The sequence below is a fragment of the Pseudophryne corroboree genome (genome assembly GCF_028390025.1).
Source record: "Pseudophryne corroboree isolate aPseCor3 chromosome 10 unlocalized genomic scaffold, aPseCor3.hap2 SUPER_10_unloc_2, whole genome shotgun sequence".
NCBI classification, from domain to species: domain Eukaryota; kingdom Metazoa; phylum Chordata; class Amphibia; order Anura; family Myobatrachidae; genus Pseudophryne; species Pseudophryne corroboree.
Genome location: NW_026967473.1, coordinates 808648 through 831190, shown reverse-complemented (window position 1 = coordinate 831190; position 22543 = coordinate 808648). Strand labels below are relative to the sequence as shown.

The 22543-nt window shown below is 48.7% G+C and overlaps 1 protein-coding gene across 5 annotated transcripts in view; it reads left to right on the top strand.

Annotated features, from left to right (window-relative positions):
• The window catches only part of MTOR (mechanistic target of rapamycin kinase), a 634684-nt gene that overhangs the window by 117792 nt on the left and 494349 nt on the right, over positions 1-22543 (top strand). For 4 of the 5 annotated variants that reach the window (XM_063948692.1, XM_063948690.1, XM_063948691.1 and 1 more), the window contains exons 21-25: positions 2884-2910; positions 7388-7474; positions 10403-10570; positions 10661-10773; positions 15279-15441. In XM_063948692.1, the coding sequence (XP_063804762.1) occupies positions 2884-2910; positions 7388-7474; positions 10403-10570; positions 10661-10773; positions 15279-15441 (558 nt within the window). The remainder of the gene's footprint in view (positions 1-2883; positions 2911-7387; positions 7475-10402; positions 10571-10660; positions 10774-15278; positions 15442-22543) is intronic. The other variant, XM_063948689.1, reaches the window with a different exon arrangement.

Sequence of the window (22543 nt, the reverse complement as noted above, 5' to 3'; positions counted from 1 at the left end):
GCCAAGGAGCTGTCATCTCTAGTCAGAGACCTCCTGAAACCAAAACAGGTATCGGTGCATCACTGCACACGAGTCCTGGGAAAAATGGTAGCTTCTTACGAAGCAATTCCATTTGGCAGGTTCCATGCAAGAACTTTTCAGTGGGACCTCTTGGACAAGTGGTCGGGATCGCATCTTCAGATGCATCGGCTGATAACCCTGTCTCCAAGGACCAGGGTATCTCTACTGTGGTGGCTGCAGAGTGCTCATCTTCTAGAGGGCCGCAGATTCGGCATACAGGACTGGGTCCTGGTGACCACGGATGCCAGCCTTCGGGGCTGGGGGGCAGTCACACAGGGAAGAAATTTCCAAGGACTTTGGTCAAGTCAGGAGTCGTCCCTACACATAAATATTCTGGAACTGAGGGCCATTTATAATGCCTTAAGTCAGGCAAGACCCCTGCTTCAAAACCAGCCGGTACTGATCCAATCAGACAACATCACGGCAGTCGCCCATGTAAACCGACAGGGCGGCACAAGAAGCAGGATGGCGATGGCAGAAGCCACAAGGATTCTCCGATGGGCGGAAAATCACGTCTTAGCACTGTCAGCAGTGTTCATTCCGGGAGTGGACAACTGGGAAGCAGACTTCCTCAGCAGACACGACCTACACCCAGGAGAGTGGGGACTTCATCCAGAAGTCTTCCAACTGTTGGTAAACCGGTGGGAAAGGCCACAGGTGGACATGATGGCGTCCCGCCTCAACAAAAAGCTAAAGAGATATTGCGCCAGGTCAAGGGACCCTCAGGCGATAGCTGTGGACGCTCTAGTGACACCGTGGGTGTACCAGTCGGTTTATGTGTTCCCTCCTCTGCCTCTCATACCAAAGGTACTGAGAATAATAAGAAGGCGAGGAGTAAGAACGATACTCGTGGTTCCGGATTGGCCAAGAAGAGCTTGGTACCCAGAACTTCAAGAAATGATATCAGATGACCCATGGCCTCTACCGCTCAGACAGGATCTGCTACAGCAGGGGCCCTGTCTGTTCCAAGACTTACCGCAGCTGCGTTTGACGGCATGGCGGTTGAATTCCGGATCCTAAAGGAAAAGGGCATTCCGGAGGAAGTCATTCCTACGCTAATAAAAGCCAGGAAAGAAGTAACCGCAAACCATTATCAACGTATTTGGCGAAAATATGTTGCGTGGTGTGAGGCCAGGAAGGCCCCTACAGAGGAATTTCAGCTGGGTCGTTTTCTGCACTTCCTACAGTCGGGAGTGACTATGGGCCTAAAATTGGGTTCCATTAAGGTCCAGATTTCGGCTCTGTCGATTTTCTTCCAGAAAGAACTGGCTTCACTGCCTGAAGTTCAAACTTTTGTAAAGGGAGTGCTACATATTCAGCCCCCTTTTGTGCCTCCTGTGGCACCGTGGGATCTCAACGTGGTGTTGAGTTTCCTGAAATCACATTGGTTTGAGCCACTTAAAACTGTGGATCTGTAATATCTCACGTGGAAAGTGGTCATGTTATTGGCCTTGGCTTCGGCCAGGCGGGTGTCAGAATTGGCGGCTTTGTCATGTAAAAGCCCTTATCTGATTTTCCATATGGATAGGGCAGAATTGAGGACTCGTCCCCACTTTCTCCCTAAGGTGGTATCAGCTTTTCACTTGAACCAACCTATTGTGGTGCCTGCGGCTACTAGGGACTTGGAAGATTCCAAGTTACTGGACGTAGTCAGGGCCTTGAAAGTTTATGTTTCCAGGACGGCTGGAGTCAGAAAAACTGACTCGCTTTTTAACCTGTATGCACCCAACAAAATAGGCTCTCCTGCTTCTAAGCAGACTATTGCTCGCTGGATTTGTAGCACAATTCAGCTGGCGCATTCTGCGGCTAGATTGCCGCATCCTAAATCGGTAAAAGCCCATTCCACAAGGAAGGTGGGCTCATCTTGGGCGGCTGCCCGAGGGGTCTCGGCTTTACAACTTTGCCGAGCTGCAACTTGGTCAGGGGCAAACACGTTTGCTAAATTCTACAAATTTGATACCCTGGCTGAGGAGGACCTTGAGTTCTCTCATTCGGTGCTGCAGAGTCATCCGCACTCTCCCGCCCGTTTGGGAGCTTTGCTATAATCCCCATGGTCCTTACGGAGTTCCCAGCATCCACTAGGACGTCAGAGAAAATAAGATTTTACTCACCGGTAAATCTATTTCTCGTAGTCCGTAGTGGATGCTGGGCGCCCATCCCAAGTGCGGATTGTCTGCAATACTTGTATATAGTTATTGCCTAACTAAAGGGTTATTGTTGAGCCATCTGTTGAGAGGCTCAGTTATATTTCATACTGTTAACTGGGTATAGTATCACGAGTTATATGGTGTGATTGGTGTGGCTGGTATGAGTCTTACCCGGGATTCAAAATCCTTCCTTATTGTGTCAGCTCTTCCGGGCACAGTATCCTAACTGAGGTCTGGAGGAGGGGCATAGAGGGAGGAGCCAGTGCACACCAGATAGTACCTAATCTTTCTTTTAGAGTGCCCAGTCTCCCGCGGAGCCCGTCTATTCCCCATGGTCCTTACGGAGTTCCCAGCATCCACTACGGACTACGAGAAATAGATTTACCGGTGAGTAAAATCTTATTATCCATGGCTCAGCACAGATGTGTCTAAATCATATTGACCGAGGGACTAAAGGCAGCTGTGGGCAAGCATGGATATGTGTAAAACCTGGTCTGTTAGGACTCCTTGAGGACTGGGTTTGGGAACCAGTGATCACATAAGCCCCTGCAGTCACACATGGAAACCCTGTAGAAGCCGTTAGTCCAGTCAGAGCCTTTGCTTTCTCTGTGTTGCTGATGTCAGTCTAATGGGAGTCTGTCTATCTCTTGTCTTTCCTTGTTTGATTTCGGCCTAGAAGAGGACAGGACTGATGTCACCTCAGGTAAGAGTCCGCTATTACTGATGACAGGAACATTGTAGGACCTGGGCCGATGGAAACGTTTCCTATGGCTTTCCGTGTTGGTGAATTTCATAGCAGTGTAAATATGGGAAGCTGTAAGTGCAGGGACTGAATGAACTCTGATCCTCCTATGGGGTCTGCAGCGCCATACGGTGGTGGTGGAGGAAACAGCAAAGCGGTACACAGGCACTGGACAACATCAAGTGACAAAGGGGGTGAGGGGGGTGTAAGAAGAGACGGTATGCCCTAGAACCAGCGCTATGTGACGCAGCAAACATTGGCATGTATGAAATAAGTTATCCCTGTGTTATCAGCGACATCGAGTCACTGAATATCATTCCGATGTTATTAAATGAACCATAACAGCACTTCTGTGGCTAATTACATATCTGTAGAATTACCTGCCGGTATATGTACATACCTGCGGGAGCTGTGTGGGGAGAGGAGTCCTGGCTGCACGTCAGATCTTGCACATGTGCAATGTGTCCGGCCAGAAAGTAACACGCAACGCACTAGACTGATGCGCTGGGTTCTTCCGCGGACCTCTGAAGGAAGGATTTTCTCTCCCACACTTCAGTGGCTGAGATCTTATTACAGCTCCGTGTTCTGCTACTTCATATCCTGTGTACAGCAGTGACTGATATGTGAGGTGGTGCTGAGGTGTCACAGGTGTGTAGTATACAGATCAGATATACAGGTATAGTAACTTATCCCATCGCTGTATACTGCAGACTGCTACTTCATATCCTGTGTACAGCAGTGACTGATATGTGAGGGGGTGCTGAGGTGTCACAGGTGTGTGTAGTATATAGATCAGATGTACAGGTATAGTAATAGGTATAGGTGATATGTGAGCGGGGTGCTGAGGTGTCACAGGCGTGTAGTATACAGATCAGATATACAGGTATAGTAATAGGTATAGGTGATATGTGAGCGGGGTGCTGAGGTGTCACAGGTGTGTGTAGTATACAGATCAGATATACAGGTATAGTAATAGGTATAGGTGATATGTGAGCGGGGTGCTGAGGTGTCACAGGCGTGTAGTATACAGATCAGATATACAGGTATAGTAATAGGTATAGGTGATATGTGAGCGGGGTGCTGAGGTGTCACAGGTGTGTGTAGTATACAGATCAGATATACAGGTATAGTAATAGGTATAGGTGATATGTGAGCGGGGTGCTGCGGTGTCACAGGTGTGTAGTATACAGATCAGATATACAGGTATAGTAGTAGGTATAGGTGATATGTGAGTGGGGTGCTGAGGTGTCACAGGTGTGTGTAGTATACAGATCAGATGTACAGGTATAGTAATAGGTATAGGTGATATGTGAGCGGGGTGCTGAGGTGTCACAGGTGTGTAGTATACAGATCAGATATACAGGTATAGGTAATAGGTATAGGTAATATGTGAGCTGGGTGCTGAGGTGTCACGTGTAGTATACAGATCAGATATACAGGTATAGTATAGGTGATATGTGAGCGGGGTGCTGAGGTGTCACAGGTGTGTGTAGTATACAGATCAGATATACAGGTATAGGTGATATGTGAGCGGGGTGCTGAGGTGTCACAGGTGTGTGTAGTATACAGATCAGATATACAGGTATAGTAATAGGTATAGGTGATATGTGAGCGGGGTGCTGCGGTGTCACAGGTGTGTAGTATACAGATCAGTTATACAGGTGTAGTAGTAGCTATAGGTGATATGTGAGCGGGGTGCTGAGGTGTCACAGGTGTGTAGTATACAGATCAGATATACAGGTATAGTAATAGGTATAGGTGATATGTGAGCGGGGTGCTGAGGTGTCACAGTTGTGTGTAGTATACAGATCAGATATACAGGTATACTAATAGGTGTAGGTGATATGTGAGCGGGGTGCTGAGGTGTCACAGGTGTGTGTAGTATACAGATCACATATACAGGTATAGTAATAGGTATAGGTGATATGTGAGCGGGGTGCTGAGGTGTCACAGGTGTGTGTAGTATACAGATCAGATATACAGGTATAGTAGTAGGTATAGGTGATATGTGAGCGGGGTGCTGCGGTGTCACAGGTGTGTGTAGTATACAGATCAGATATACAGGTATAGTAATAGGTATAGGTGATATGTGAGCGGGGTGCTGCGGTGTCACAGGTGTGTGTAGTATACAGATCAGATATACAGGTATAGTAGTAGGTATAGGTGATATGTGAGTGGGGTGCTGCGGTGTCACAGGTGTGTGTAGTATACAGATCAGATATACAGGTATAGTAAAAGGTATAGGTGATATGTGAGCTGGGTGCTGAGGTGTCACAGGTGTGTGTAGTATACAGATCAGATATACAGGTATAGGTGATATGTGAGCGGGGTGCTGCGGTGTCACAGGTGTGTACTATACGGATCAGATATACAGGTATAGGTGATATGTGAGCGGGGTGCTGCGGTGTCACAGGTGTGTACTATATGGATCAGATATACAGGTATAGCAGTAGGTATAGGTGATATGTGAGCGGGGTGCTGCGGTGTCACAGGTGTGTAGTATACAGATCAGATATACAGGTATAGTATAGGTAATATGTGAGCGGGGTGCTGAGGTGTCACAGGTGTGTGTGTAGTATACAGATCAGATATACAGGTTAGTATAGGTGATATGTGAGCGGGGTGCTGAGGTGTCACAGGTGTGTGTAGTATACAGATCAGATATACAGGTATAGTAGTAGGTATAGGTGATATGTGAGCGGGGTGCTGCGGTGTCACGTGTGTAGTATACGGATCAGATATACAGGTATAGTGTTAGGTATAGGTGATATGTGAGCGGGGTGCTGCGGTGTCACATGTGTGTAGTACACGGATCAGATATACAGGTATAGTAGTAGGTATAGGTGATATGTGAGCGGGGTGCTGAGGTGTCACAGGTGTGTGTAGTATACAGATCACATATACAGGTATAGTAATAGGTATAGGTGATATGTGAGTGGGGTGCTGAGGTGTCACAGGTGTGTAGTATACAGATCAGATATACAGGTATAGTAATAGGTATAGGTGATATGTGAGCGGGGTGCTGCGGTGTCACAGGTGTGTGTAGTATACAGATCACATATACAGGTATAGTAATAGGTATAGGTGATATGTGAGTGGGGTGCTGCGGTGTCACAGGTGTGTGTAGTATACAGATCAGATATACAGGTATAGTAATAGGTATAGGTAATATGTGAGCGGGGTGGTGAGGTGTCACAGGTGTGTAGTATACAGATCAGATATACAGGTATAGTAATAGGTATAGGTAATATGTGAGCGGGGTGCTGCGGTGTCACAGGTGTGTGTAGTATACAGATCAGATATACAGGTATAGGTGATATGTGAGCGGGGTGCTGAGGTGTCACAGGTGTGTGTAGTATACAGATCAGATATACAGGTATAGTAATAGGTATAGGTGATATGTGAGCGGGGTGCTGCGGTGTCACAGGTGTGTGTAGTATACAGATCACATATACAGGTATAGTAGTAGGTATAGGTGATATGTGAGCGGGGTGCTGAGGTGTCACAGGTGTGTGTAGTATACAGATCACATATACAGGTATAGTAGTAGGTATAGGTGATATGTGAGCGGGGTGCTGCGGTGTCACAGGTGTGTGTAGTATACAGATCAGATATACAGGTATAGTAGTAGGTATAGGTGATATGTGAGCGGGGTGCTGAGGTGTCACAGGTGTGTGTAGTATACAGATCAACTATACAGGTATAGTAATAGGTATAGGTTATATGTGAGCGGGGTGCTGAGGTGTCACAGGTGTGTGTGGTATACAGATCAGATATACAGGTATAGTAATAGGTATAGGTGATATGTGAGCGGGGTGCTGAGGTGTCACAGGTGTGTGTGGTATACAGATCAGATATACAGGTATAGTAATAGGTATAGGTGATATGTGAGCGGGGTGCTGAGGTGTCACAGGTGTGTGTAGTATACAGATCAGATATACAGGTATAGTAATAGGTGTAGGTGATATGTGAGCGGGGTGCTGAGGTGTCACAGGTGTGTGTGGTATACAGATCAGATATACAGGTATAGTAATAGGTGTAGGTGATATGTGAGCGGGGTGCTCAGGTGTCACAGGTGTGTGTAGTATACAGATCAGATATACAGGTATAGTAACTTATCCCATTGCTGTATACTGCAGACTGCTACTTCATATCCTGTGTACAGCAGTGACTGATATGTGATCGGGGTGCTGAGGTGTCACAGGTGTGTGTAGTATACAGATCAGATATACAGGTATAGGTGATATGTGAGCGGGGTGCTGAGGTGTCACAGGTGTGTGTAGTATACAGATCACATATACAGGTATAGTAATAGGTATAGGTGATATGTGAGCGGGGTGCTGAGGTGTGTGTAGTATACAGATCACATATACAGGTATAGGTGTAGGTGATATGTGAATGTATGGGGATAGAGTGTAATGTCCCTTGTCTCCCGCAGTTCATGTTCCAGCAGTTGGGAATGTTGGTTTCCTTTGTGCGCAGCCATATTCGCCCTTACATGGAGGAGATATTCGCCTTGATCAGAGTAAGTATTAATGTGGTAATCTCATGTGAGTAATAAGTGTATATTATTGTCTGTTACATAATGTCCTTGTGTCTGTGTCACATCATATATATGGGATATAGAAATGGCGGCAGTGCAAGTCCAGCATACGTAAGAGGCATTATCCTGCACTAGTGATCACTGTGTCACTATGGTGTGTAGCTCTCCCTGCACTAGTGATCACTGTGTCACTATGGTGTGTAGCTCTCCCTGTACTAGTGATCACTGCGTCACTATGGTGTGTAGCTCTCCCTGCACTAGTGATCACTGCGTCACTATGGTGTGTAGCTCTCCCTGCACTAGTGATCACTGTGTCACTATGGTGTGTAGCTCTCCCTGTACTAGTGATCACTGTGTCACTATGGTGTGTAGCTCTCCCTGCACTAGTGATCACTGCGTCACTATGGTGTGTAGATCTCCCTGCACTAGTGATCACTGCGTCACTATGGTGTGTAGCTCTCCCTGCACTAGTGATCACTGTGTCACTATGGTGTGTAGCTCTCCCTGCACTAGTGATCACTGCGTCACTATGGTGTGTAGCTCTCCCTGCACTAGTGATCACTGCGTCACTATGGTGTGTAGCTCTCCCTGCACTAGTGATCACTGTGTCACTATGGTGTGTAGCTCTCCCTGCACTAGTGATCACTGTGTCACTATGGTGTGTAGCTCTTCCTGCACTAGTGATCACTGTGTCACTATGGTGTGTAGCTCTCCCTGCACTAGTGATCACTGTGTCACTATGGTGTGTAGCTCTCCCTGCACTAGTGATCACTGTGTCACTATGGTGTGTAGCTCTCCCTGTACTAGTGATCACTGTGTCACTATGGTGTGTAGCTCTCCCTGTACTAGTGATCACTGTGTCACTATGGTGTGTAGCTCTCCCTGCACTAGTGATCACTGTGTCACTATGGTGTGTAGCTCTCCCTGCACTAGTGATCACTGTGTCACTATGGTGTGTAGCTCTCCCTGCACTAGTGATCACTGTGTCACTATGGTGTGTAGCTCTCCCTGCACTAGTGATCACTGTGTCACTATGGTGTGTAGCTCTCCCTGCACTAGTGATCACTGTGTCACTATGGTGTGTAGCTCTCCCTGCACTAGTGATCACTGTGTCACTATGGTGTGTAGCTCTCCCTGCACTAGTGATCACTGTGTCACTATGGTGTGTAGCTCTCCCTGCACTAGTGATCACTGTGTCACTATGGTGTGTAGCTCTCCCTGTACTAGTGATCACTGTGTCACTATGGTGTGTAGCTCTCCCTGTACTAGTGATCACTGTGTCACTATGGTGTGTAGCTCTCCCTGCACTAGTGATCACTGTGTCACTATGGTGTGTAGCTCTCCCTGCACTAGTGATCACTGTGTCACTATGGTGTGTAGCTCTCCCTGCACTAGTGATCACTGTGTCACTATGGTGTGTAGCTCTCCCTGCACTAGTGATCACTGTGTCACTATGGTGTGTAGCTCTCCCTGCACTAGTGATCACTGTGTCACTATGGTGTGTAGCTCTCCCTGCACTAGTGATCACTGTGTCACTATGGTGTGTAGCTCTCCCTACAGTAGTGATCACTGTGTCACTATGGTGTGTAGCTCTCCCTGCACTAGTGATCACTGTGTCACTGATGTGTAGCTCTCCCTGTAGTAGTGATCACTGTGTCACTATGGTGTGTAGCTCTCCCTGTAGTAGTGATCACTGTGTCACTATGGTGTGTAGCTCTCCCTGTACTAGTGATCACTGTGTCACTATGGTGTGTAGCTCTCCCTGTACTAGTGATCACTGTGTCACTGATGTGTAGCTCTCCCTGTACTAGTGATCACTGTGTCACTGATGTGTAGCTCTCCCTGTAGTAGTGATCACTGTGTCACTATGGTGTGTAGCTCTCCCTGTAGTAGTGATCACTGTCACTATGGTGTGTAGCTCTCCCTGTAGTAGTGATCACTGTGTCACTATGGTGTGTAGCTCTCCCTGTAGTGATCACTGTGTCACTGTGAAGTGTAGCTCTCCCTGGAGTCAGCCAGCCATGCGCTTTCCCCGTACGGCTGGCATTGGGAAGGAGGATGTAGTGTCAGTGTATATAAGAGGCATTATCCTGTACTAGTGATCACTGTGTCACTATGGTGTGTAGCTCTCCCTGTGCTAGTGATCACTGTGTCACTATGGTGTGTAGCTCTCCCTGTAGTGATCACTGTGTCACTGTGAAGTGTAGCTCTCCCTGGAGTCAGCCAGCCATGCGCTTTCCCCGTACGGCTGGCATTGGGAAGGAGGATGTAGTGTCAGTGTATATAAGAGGCATTATCCTGTACTAGTGATCACTGTGTCACTATGGTGTGTAGCTCTCCCTGTGCTAGTGATCACTGTGTCACTATGGTGTGTAGCTCTCCCTGCACTAGTGATCACTGTGTCACTATGGTGTGTAGCTCTCCCTGTACTAGTGATCACTGCGTCACTATGGTGTGTAGCTCTCCCTGCACTAGTGATCACTGTGTCACTATGGTGTGTAGCTCTCCCTGTAGTGATCACTGTGTCACTGTGAAGTGTAGCTCTCCCTGGAGTCAGCCAGCCATGCGCTTTCCCCGTACGGCTGGCATTGGGAAGGAGGATGTAGTGTCAGTGTATATAAGAGGCATTATCCTGTACTAGTGATCACTGTGTCACTATGGTGTGTAGCTCTCCCTGTGCTAGTGATCACTGTGTCACTATGATGTGTAGCTCTCCCTGCAGTAGTGATCACTGTGTCACTATGGTGTGTAGCTTTACCTGTACTAGTGATCACTGTGTCACTATGGTGTGTAGCTCTCCCATGCACTTTCCCCGTACGGCTGGCATTGTAGCGTCATTGTACCTGAGGAGCTGGAAAGGGTACTTATTTGCTTCGTGCAGTCCTCAATCTTCCATTTTATGTCCCGCAGGACTACTGGACCATGAATAACCCCATTCAGAGTACCATTATTCTGCTGATCGAGCAGATTGTGCTGGCTCTGGGAGGAGAGTTCAAGCTGTATCTGCCGCAGCTCATCCCTCACATGCTCCGCGTCTTCATGCATGACAGTAGCGCCGGCCGCTCCGTGACGATAAAGGTACTGTACACTTGGGGACATAAAACAGACTTTCTTTATAGATTCATAATGAATGATTAGAATCCTCTGATGGCGTTACTCTCTCTGCAGCTGCTGAATGCTATCCAGATGTTTGGGGCCAATTTAGACGATTACTTGCACCTCCTGTTACCGCCCATCGTGAAGCTCTTTGATGCGCTAGACTCTCCTTTACCAGCTCGGAAGTAAGAAGCTGCTGATACTGAACGCACAGTGCCGTGTTATCACATAACGTGTAGAATTATGTCTGTTCTCGTTTACTTTCAGCTGATCATGAGAATGAAGTGTATGTACTAAGGGGTAAATTTGCTAAAAATCAATCTCAGCCGATGGAAGTTTTCAGGGGCTGAAACACGGTATCCACAGGGCTAACCTTAGGGTATGCTGGTGGAGACCAGGACATGCACTGAACAGCTAAGCTTTTACAAGCTCCCAGGATGCACTGGACCCGTCTCCCCTCATACCCTGCCCATAGCTCAGGCTCTTTAGTTTTTGTGTGGTGCCAGCAGGAGCTGGTCACCGGAGAACAATGGGCTGCACTTTGAAGCCTGAGCTTTTTCATTTTTGACTTTCACAATTTTTAAAAATGTCTGTTTTTGTTACTGGAGCAGAGAGCACTGTCCAGTCCTTTGTACGCCAGCGCTGCTGTTCCAACACTCCCACCGGAGCCGCGACTCCAGCCACAGTGAGGAACTTTCAGCGGGTCACGTAAAGTCTTCCTTACCAGGGGCACCAAGGGCTACCCCGGACTGCAAGCAGACTCTGCGCAGTCCTTCCTCCGGTCCCGGAGGTGCTGATGTGTACTCAGACCCCGGTGTTGGACTTCACTACACACCAGGGCAAACGTTACTGGTGCTGGGGACAGTTTATAAGAGGCCAGGGAACCGGTGATTAAAGTCAGCGCTTTCCCAGTGGCCCCTCCCCCAGCGCCATTCCTCTGTCTTCCTGCCCTGAGCTGCTCCTCCTACACCCTCTTCCCTCACAGAGACGCTGGGCTCTGCATGTCTCTGGGAACGCTGGGTTCAGTCTCCCTGTATATCTGTCTTTGGAGTCAGGTTATACACAGCGCTATCTCTTACCAGCTGCTGCAGCTGTGTATTCCGTGTCCACCGCCGTCACATTGTGATTTCTGCATTGTATGTGACCTGTGCTAGTGCTGCGGTCTGTTTCTTCTCACTGTACTTGTATAGAACGTTCCCTTTTCTTCTCAAGGAACCCTTAGATACAGATGTGTACGGGGTTTTAGGAAGTGGAAACCACCATGTGACAGTGCCGCAGGGGAGGCCGTGTCTGGTTGTGTGAGCCATGTTTCTGTTATAGCCAGCAGGTTAAAGTTGTTAGATATGAAGAGGTCATGGATGGATGTCAATTTGTTACAAACAGAGCGTGCATTCCGTAAGGCACATTTTAGGGATTTGGAGGGTGATGGGAGATGTGATGTTTGAGCATGACTGGATTTCTATAACGCTGCAAATCAGGTGAATGTGAGTGGAGCAAGTTGTTGGGTCCCAGATTAGGTGAAATGTCACCAGCTATTTAGAAGCAGGAGAGAGAGATAAATACAGTTGTATGAGGGTTGTGAATGTTTTTTATAGTGACAGGTTGTGGATGTTATTGTCAAAGTAGAAAGATAAGTAAAAATCTCATGTTAATAAGAGGGGAGTGAATAATTGAGGCGGTAATGTGTACAGAGGGGTGAGCTGCAGGGAGAATGAAGGATGTTATTGTGTTTGAGAAAACACTATGGAATGCAATGAAGAAAATTTGCGGTACATGGTTCGTTTGAGATAAAAGTACATTTCTTTAGGCTAAGAGCGTAAAGAATTTGCAATATTTAAAGTTAAACGTTCAAATACCTGTTTACTGGTTTTCAGCTGTTCATTTACAGACACTTAGCATTATGAACCACCTGCGTATGTGAGCGCACATTGATCAGCACTGCTGACCCTAGATTGCATCTAAAGGAATACTTGGCAAATTAATTAAGGCTACCAGTGAGGCAAATATTTAGTTGGTGAAAGGTGAAAAAATTATCTGTTTGACTATGCAAACACCATTCTGTTCTGAGACTGCGTGAGGATGTCAGAGAGAAAGGTATGTACATACGTTTAAATGGACAGATGAGTTTGCATGAGGTGAAAGGCGTGGTGATTGCCTATTCCTTTGCTACAAAATTGATTGGATGTTTCTGTCTGTTTTCGTCCTGGATAAGTCTTTTTATAATATTTCATAACCCTTTAAATACAACTCTGATCAGCCTAGCATCTTTCCTTAAGAATGATTACTACCCCTGTGTGTCCAGTAATTCCAATCAAGGCCTAACACCCCTCCGCCAGTTACAGGGGGTGCAATAAAACTCCACTAAAATAATGTATTTGCACTACAGCATGAATTTTCTAAACAGCCTCTCGTTTTGCACACCAGGGCCAGTCGTCCCCCTAATACACCCCCCCATGGGTCTGCCTCCACAATTGCAACCCATTTATCAGCCTGCACCGGGCCCCATTGGTCATCCATCCTAACTGCGCTCAGTGCATGGAATCCGGCCTCAGCACGCATCTATTACTGCATATGGCTTTCCTACTTTCAGTTGTGCACTCATCGACACTATGATCCTATAGTATTTTGGATTTCTAGACTCAGGCTGGCCTTAACATGGGTTTCCACCTTGCTTCTCTTAACGTTCAGGTCTCGGCTATGTTCGTCTGGTTCCAGGGATGACTTGCTCTTTTACTAAATGTACGTACCTTCCTTCATGGGGTATTTCGACTACAGCCTCTCTTTCCCTCCAGTGGCTCCTTGGGATTTGGCCTTGGTTCTTTGGGCCTTGCAGCAGTCTCCCTTCGAACCGTTGGACTATGTTGATCTGAAATGGTTGCCAGCTAAGACTCTTTTCTCCTGGCAATCGCCTCAGCACACAGAGTCTCGGATTTGGGGGCGCGCTCATGCCGCTTCCCCTTTTTTAATTTTTCATCACGACAGAGGAGTCCTCCAGACCACACGGGCTTCCTCCCCAAGGTGGTGTCCCAGTTCCATTTCATTGAGGAAATTATTGTTCCTTACTTCCGGATACCCGATCTCTCTAAAGAGGAAGATTGTTTGGATGTGGTCTGTACTCTGCGGATCTATGTGGACCGTACTAGTTCTATTAGGAAAATGGATTCCTTATTCGTTCTCTGTGGATTCCACAAGCGAGGCTGGCCCGCAATATCCTCCTTTCAGCCTAGGGGCATTCCCTCACTATTACAACTGCTTTGGGACATCCCCAAGGTTAACCCTGTGGAAAGTAAGAGTTATGGTAAAACTTACCTTTAACGCTTTTCCTTCGAGGTCCATAGGATGCTGGGCGCCCCCCCTGTCGCACCCGGCCTCAATGTGTTACTTTCCCAATCACCAGTTCCCATTTCCTGTTGGTGAGTGTTTCCTGTGTGCACCAACCGTCTCATCTCCAGAGCTGTGGGCAGGGTATGAGAGGAGAGAGTCCAGTGCATCCTGGGAGCTTGTAAAAGCTTGGCTGTTCGGTGCCTGACCTAGTCTCCACCAGCATTCCCCAGGGTTTACCCTGTGGATCCTATGGACCTTGAAGAAAATGAGTTAATGAAGGTAAGTCTTTACCATAACTCTCAATTTCCCCTCTAGGAGGAACACCCTCATGGCTCCAGTATCCCTCAGATAGGATCTCTGATAGAACAGTATATTTGGTAGTTACCGCTATATCCGTTTCTTGGAATCCATCTGGGGGACGTGGTGTTACTCCTTCTGCACGCCATAGAGGGCACAGGGCCAGACGCTGGGTATAGGGTGGAATGGTAGGACCGGGCACCTCCAATTTACATTACAGCATCTATAATATATAGTTACTGTGTATGTATGCGTATGAAGCCTAATAAGGAGTCTTGTGATGTAGAGACAAAGCTTCTAGTGGAGCTGCTGAACACTACGCAGTACAGTTCTATTGTTTACCTTCTCCTGCAAGATTTCATATTATATCTTATATACATAACACACACACACGTGGATGTCTGGCTGTCTGGATGAGAGATATTATACTGGGGTGCCCTCTTTACTATATATATATATATATATATATATATATATATATATATATATATATATATATATATACAGACACGTTTATATTATGTATTCAGATTGACAAAGGTCCATGTGGGGACCAAAATGTCGTTAAGATTTTGCGTTCATCTACCTGAATAAATGACCTTTTCTCAAGTCTAGTGAGTGTACTCCTTGTTCTACAGCAATCCGTATCACGTGGCGTGAGGGGTGGTCTTCAGTATGCCGACTGACAGGATCCCGGCGCACAGTATACCGGCGCCGGAATCCCGACAGCCGGCATACCGACACTTATTCTCCCTCGTGGGGGTCCACGACCCCCCTGGAGGGAGAATAAAATAGCGTGGCGCGCCCGCAAGGGGCTCATTTGCGCTCGCCATACTGTCGGTAAGCCGGCGGTCGGTAAGCCGGCGGTCGGGCTCCCGGCGCCGGTATGCTGGTCGCCGGGAGCCCGACCGCCGGCATACCATACTGAACCCGGCGTGAGAGTGGACCTAATGGACACGGACACTTGCGCGCACACACAACAAATGTATACATGCATATTCTATGTTTATATGTTCTCCATGGTATACTCCATGTTCCTGTGTAAATGTAATCCGCTCTCTTACCCCAGGGTGGCTCTGGAGACTGTGGATCGTTTGACAGAATCGCTGGATTTCACAGATTACGCCTCCAGAATAATCCATCCTATTGTCCGCACACTTGACGTCAGCCCTGAGCTGAGACAGAGCGCCATGGACACACTTTCCTCGTTGGTCTTCCAGCTGGGGAAGAAGGTACAGTGGGGTTTTACTGTCCCGATATGCTGTTGCGATGTCTGTGAAAGTTCTGTGCAGCACAGCCGTCGCGATATGTCTGTGAATGTTCTGTGCGGCCCAGCCGTCGCGATATGTCTGTGAACGATCTGTGCGGCCCAGCCGTCGCGATATGTCTGTGAATGTTCTGTGCGGCCCAGCCGTCGCGATATGTCTGTGAACGATCTGTGCGGCCCAGCCGTCGCGATATGTCTGTGAACGACCTGTGCGGCCCAGCCGTCGCGATATGTCTGTGAATGTTCTGTGCGGCCCAGCCGTCGCGATATGTCTGTGAATGTTCTGTGCGGCCCAGCCGTCGCGATATGTCTGTGAACGATCTGTGCGGCCCAGCCGTCGCGATATGTCTGTGAATGTTCTGTGCGGCCCAGCCGTCGCGATATGTCTGTGAACGATCTGTGCGGCCCAGCCGTCGCGATATGTCTGTGAACGACCTGTGCGGCCCAGCCGTCGCGATATGTCTGTGAATGTTCTGTGCGGCCCAGCCGTCGCGATATGTCTGTGAATGTTCTGTGCAGCACAGCCGTCGCGATATGTCTGTGAATGTTCTGTGCGGCACAGCCGTCGCGATATGTCTGTGAATGTTCTGTGCGGCCCAGCCGTCGCGATATGTCTGTGAATGTTCTGTGCGGCCCAGCCGTCGCGATATGTCTGTGAACGATCTGTGCAGCACAGCCGTCGCGATATGTCTGTGAACGATGTTCTTCACAGACATATTGTGTGTACACAATTGATCGGACTATATATATCGTTCAGTGTGTACCCAGCTTCCGACTCACCGCACACAGATATAAGCCGTTTTATCACATTGTGACTAAGGCTCGCAGTGATAAATACGCTCTGCTCACGCGCGGTGTGGCGCACCAGGACGTATCTGTGTGGATGTTATACAATGGCAGTATACTAATGCAGTTTACAGCTAGTGGCGTTTTCTATGTTTTGTGGAGAATGGATCATACTGAAGCCACGTCAGGGTAATAGAGGGACAGATAATACCCTGAAGCCACGTCGGGGTAATAGAGGGACAGATAATACCCTGAAGCCACGTCGGGGTAATAGAGGGACAGATAATACCCTGAAGCCACGTCGGGGTAATAGAGGGACAGATAATACCCTGAAGCCACGTCGGGGTAATAGAGGGACAGATAATACCCTGAAGCCACGTCGGGGTAATAGAGGGACAGATAATACCTTGAAGCCACGTCGGGGTAATAGAGGGACATATAATACCCTGAAGCCACGTCGGGGTAATAGAGGGACATATAATACCCTGAAGCCACGTCGGGGTAATAGAGGGACAGATAATACCCTGAAGCCACGTCGGGGTAATAGAGGGACAGATAATACCCTGAAGCCACGTCGGGGTAATAGAGGGACAGATAATACCCTGAAGCCACGTCGGGGTAATAGAGGGACAGATAATACCCTGAAGCCACGTCGGGGTAATAGAGGGACAGATAATACCCTGAAGCCACGTCGGGGTAATAGAGGGACAGATAATACCTTGAAGCCACGTCGGGGTAATAGAGGGACATATAATACCCTGAAGCCACGTCGGGGTAATAGAGGGACATATAATACCCTGAAGCCACGTCGGGGTAATAGAGGGACAGATAATACCCTGAAGCCACGTCGGGGTAATAGAGGGACAGATAATACCCTGAAGCCACGTCGGGGTAATAGAGGGACAGATAATACCCTGAAGCCACGTCGGGGTAATAGAGGGACAGATAATACCCTGAAGCCACGTCGGGGTAATAGAGGGACAGATAATACCCTGAAGCCACGTCGGGGTAATAGAGGGACAGATAATACCCTGAAGCCACGTCGGGGTAATAGAGGGACAGATAATACCCTGAAGCCACGTCGGGGTAATAGAGGGACAGATAATACCCTGAAGCCACGTCGGGGTAATAGAGGGACAGATAATACCCTGAAGCCACGTCGGGGTAATAGAGGGACAGATAATACCCTGAAGCCACGTCGGGGTAATAGAGGGACAGATAATACCCTGAAGCCACGTCGGGGTAATAGAGGGACAGATAATACCCTGAAGCCACGTCGGGGTAATAGAGGGACAGATAATACCCTGAAGCCACGTCGGGGTAATAGAGGGACAGATAATACCCTGAAGCCACGTCGGGGTAATAGAGGGACAGATAATACCCTGAAGCCACGTCGGGGTAATAGAGGGACAGATAATACCCTGAAGCCACGTCGGGGGTAATAGAGGGACAGATAATACCCTGAAGCCACGTCGGGGTAATAGAGGGACAGATAATACCCTGAAGCCACGTCGGGGTAATAGAGGGACAGATAATACCCTGAAGCCACGTCGGGGTAATAGAGGGACAGATAATACCCTGAAGCCACGTCGGGGTAATAGAGGGACAGATAATACCCTGAAGCCACGTCGGGGTAATAGAGGGACAGATAATACCCTGAAGCCACGTCGGGGTAATAGAGGGACAGATAATACCCTGAAGCCACGTTGGGGTAATAGAGGGACAGATAATACCCTGAAGCCACGTTGGGGTAATAGAGGGACAGATAATACGACACAAGTCGTATAATAAACCCCAAATCTTCCTTCTCTGCTGCAGCGTTGTTTACCCCAGGTTCCGTTGTGTTACACACAGATAAGTATTGCATAGCAGATTGATCAGTGTAGTCTCGTGATGCGGATTTGTCGCATGCTGTGCTTGCTGGCGCGTCATGGCGTATTGAGGCTAGGTGTATCTGTATGGGGATGTGATATACGTCGTCCGTATCATTTTACAGTTAGTGGCTATTTCTCCTTCATCCACAGGGGCCACTGGAGCGCAGATACAATGGGGTTATAGTAGGCAGTAACTGGGAGCTGGCACTTTAAATTAATAACCATGTGACTAGCTCCTCCCCTACTATGTCCCCCCTCCAAGCCAGTCATATTTTAGTGCCCGAGTGAGCTGGTCACTTGGCTCTTCTCTGAAGATTTTTTTATTTCTTTTTATTATTTTTTTATTATTCTTACTTACACTCACAGACTGGCAGCTCTGCCACTGCCAGTCTGCACCGCGGGAGCTGCCGGCGGGGTCCCATCGCAGCTGCGTGCGGCTCGGGATGGGCCTCGGCTGAAGGAGACACTGAGCTCTCCGGAGCTGGCCGGACACCGCTGCTTGCGGTGCGTGTTGGGGCCGCTCCGTCGGCAGAAGATTCCGGCAGCACGGCAGCGGTAACAAACAGTGGCCGGACACCGCTGCGTGCGGCGCGTGTTGGGGCCACTCCGTCGACAGAGGCCGGACACCGCTATGTGCGGCGCGTGTCGGGGCCACTCCATCATCTGCAAGCAGTGGTGAGTAAACACCCCCCCTTCACATTGATATATGATTTATCTATTACATTACACATTTACTGGTGCAATATGCTCGAAGTAATATGTTTATTCCTTCAGTGTGCCACTGTATAATCTCATGTGTCTGGAGTGGGTCAGATTATAACCAGAGGCGCCTTTTCTGGTTCAAATTCGGCGCCATTAAGGGGGGGGCGGAGCTTCTGTGTGCTATGCACAGCGCCCGCTCTGTACAGCGGCTCAGCGCTCCCCGCTCGCGACACACATTGCCGGCGGGGGATGCAGGGCGCTCACCGGGCGGGTTCGTTTAAATTTGGCGCCAGAGCGGGGGGCGGAGCTAACTCCTGCTCGGTACAGCGAGCGCGCCCCTGCCGCTGCACGCTTTGCCGGCAGGGGATACAGGGCGCTCACCGCTCCGGGTAAACTACAGGCTCCCGCGCTGTACAGCGGGCTCAGCGCCCCGCTCCCCAGCCACTGCAATCCCGCTCTGTACAGCAGGCTCCCTGCTCCCCGCTCCCCACACGCATTGCCGGAGGGGGATACAGGGCGCTCACCGCTTCGTGGAACTGAAGCGGGTTAGTTAAGTTTTGGGGGCCGACCTAATTCCGCTCTGCACAAGCGGGCTCCCTGCTCCATGTCCACTTCACGCATTGCTGGAGGGAGAGTCAGGGAGCTCACCGCTTCATTTAATGTTTGAACTGGGAGGGGGAGGAGCTTAATCCTGCTTTGCTCAGCGGGCTCCCCGCTCCCCAGCACACACACATGGATTAGAGCCTGCTCTATATCAGGGGCTCATTAATGCATCATCATTATAAAGAGCTTTTATAGCTTGGAGGCCATAATAGTGGAGCATATTATGCATAGGAACCCAGGTTCACATATCACCCTCTACCCAATTAGCTTATATATATATATATATATATATATATTATAGAATAGACTGCTCCGGCACTCCATATAGTCCAATGCTGGACTAGTCTTGCTCTGGTGCCCTCCCCGACCGGGAACCCCTGCACCCCCCTATATATATATATATATATATATATATATATATATATATATATACTGTTACAATACCATATATAGTGGCAATGTTTTATTATAAGACAGACCTGGTTTCACATTAGCTCCGCCTTGCCACATAACTTTTCCCCCGGCTTTTCTCGCAGACTGGACGCCATTTTGGGAAACCAGCAGAGCCTTCGAGAAACATGTATTGCGTCTTCCTAATTTAGCAGTACTCTACATACAGGGCGGGTGTTACCTTCCCTTTATTATTCCTTTGTTTCACTTAATAATAATAATACTGGTTGTAATTTGGGGAATGTGTGTGGCAGCAGACAAACAGTCGCTGTGGCTCAGTACGCTAGTAGCGGGTATCTGAACAGGGAGACCAGGGTTTGAATCCCGACAAACACCTACTTTTAAGTTCCTATAGCCTAGTGGCTAAAACTCCTGTCCCGCAACGCTACCGGCTCAAGTCTCGGCTGCTTCAGAATGTTTATTTGAAACGTGTCAGTCACTGCACGTTATAGTGCAGCCATTACATAGGGCCACGCTTATTTAACCCACCTTTTCTCCTTTCGTTCGTATCACCTGGGACAGTCGGAGAAATCCCTGTTAGGTGGGCATGGTGCGATGGAGCCATCTGCTCAGCCCTCCACGCAGCTGCAGGACGCTCCGGTTGGAACAGCTCGGCTTATGCAGGTAATGTCGCTGTTACCCAGAGACCTTGTGCGTCATTTCACCTCTCCAGGTTTCTAAAGGGAGCTTGCTAACCTCCATGTTACAGTGGCCTTTCTTATAGGAGGCAAGCCATGTCCAGGATTCTGAGGGTGTCTGTTTTCGGTGGAGTCTGAACCAGTATCTCAGGATATCGAGGAGCATTTTACAGCAGTAGGTCTGGTACTGCAGGTAAAGGAGTCGGACAATTCACGTACCTCGGAGTTCGGCTCCAATGAAGAAATAATAACGACTTGTCCAGTGTCGAATGAGCTGGATATGCTCCAGTCGGAGGCCTGGAGACATCCGAATGCACAATTTCAGGTATCAAACATGGTTTGTTTTCCTATCCTTTCCCCGCAGATAGCAGGAAACGATATCAGACCTCTCCAAGGGTATACCCCTCGATGTATCGCCGGTCCAAGAAGCTGCCGTTTCCTGGGGCAACCTTGCTGAGGGAGCCATCTGAGAGAAATATACGGCAGCAGAGGTTCTACCTTGTCCGGAGCAGGTAGGTTGTGAAACAATTGTCCTCTAAGATACCGGATGGTTTGCATCAGTATCACCTGATTCCTTGGGCAGATCAGAGTCTCGATTCTGCTTTATTTTCCTTTGAGGTCTCCAGGGTCGTCTGTATACTCTGAGCCTGCATTTCCGCTTGGGCTGTCTTAACCCGACGACCTCTGGGGCTGCGACAGTGACAGGCGGATATTGAATCCTAAGAGCAGCAGGTTCATTATGGGCCTGGTCGGGAAGGATCTTCCTGCCTGGGTCTCCTCTTAGGCATTGGGGGTAAGTAAATTTTTTTTTTTTCCCCCTACTGCTGCTCCAGCTCCAGGAAGGACCTATACCGGTCTTTCCTTTAGATCTTTCCGTGCCCTTTCCAGGTTTCGAGTCCATGACGGGGGCGGTATTTCCGTCACCAAGGGATCTCAAAGTAAGACAGAGGTTCGGCGTCCTCGAACCAGCCTGATTGTAGGTCCTCCAACGCACCCACCGCAGGATGCTTGGGTGTAGGATTCGCATCACGGGCGGTTACATACTCGATTTTGGTGTCCAACCGCCTCAGGGGTCCCTCACCATGGGTCTGCCGGTTTAAGACGACAGGAGAGTCATGCTGCAGGCGGCGTTCCAGATGCTTCTAACCGCAAGGGTGCGGTTCCCGGTTCTGCACATCATTGGAATCGGTGCATTTTCTCAAGCCTTTGCTTTTTTACCTGTTCTGGAACCAGATGGCTCGGCCAGGCCTATTCTGAACTTAGAATCCTTTCAGTCTGGGATTGCTAGTTTGAAGAAAAAAAGGGGTTTTACAGGCATTGGGGATGCCTGTTTACTGGTTTCCATTGGGCTTCCTCATCGGTCTTTTCTCCGAGTCGTACTACAGGATGCTCATTTCCACCGTTAGACCTTTCCATTCGGTCTCTCTTCCACTCCCTCCGTGTTCATGAGGGTCACCGACTGGCCCTACTTCAAAGGCAGGGAGTGACGGTTGTTTCCCTACCTGGACAATCTACTGCTGGAAACCCACTCTGCAGATTAGGTTGCTTCTGGATATCTGGAGAATCCAGGGTCTTCTGATTCGACACGGGTCCCATTTATGCTCCTCGTATTGTTTTTTTTTTGTTTTTTTTCCTGTGTTTAGGGCTGGTCCTCAACTCGGCCCGTCAGAGGTTTTTTTCCTTCCTCGGGACCAGTTCCTCTCTCTCTCGCTCTCTCTTCAGTCAAGTTACGGCGCTGAGAGGTCGCCTACATTCTACTTTGACCAGAGGACGACAGTCTTCATTCCAGGTCAGGCACCCAGGGGAGTGGACATTCCCCGAAGTTTTGTCAGCGGGTCCACTGTGGGCGAAGAATTCGGATCGTCCTCGGGGCGTTCCGACTGACTCTTCTACCCCTTACTACTCTCGGACGTGAGCTCTGGCGGAAGTAGCCGGGGATGCCCTCACGGCTCCATGGAGTTTCTGGTTAGTCTATCTTTCCTCCTTTTCTGTTTCTACCTCACTTTCTGCAACA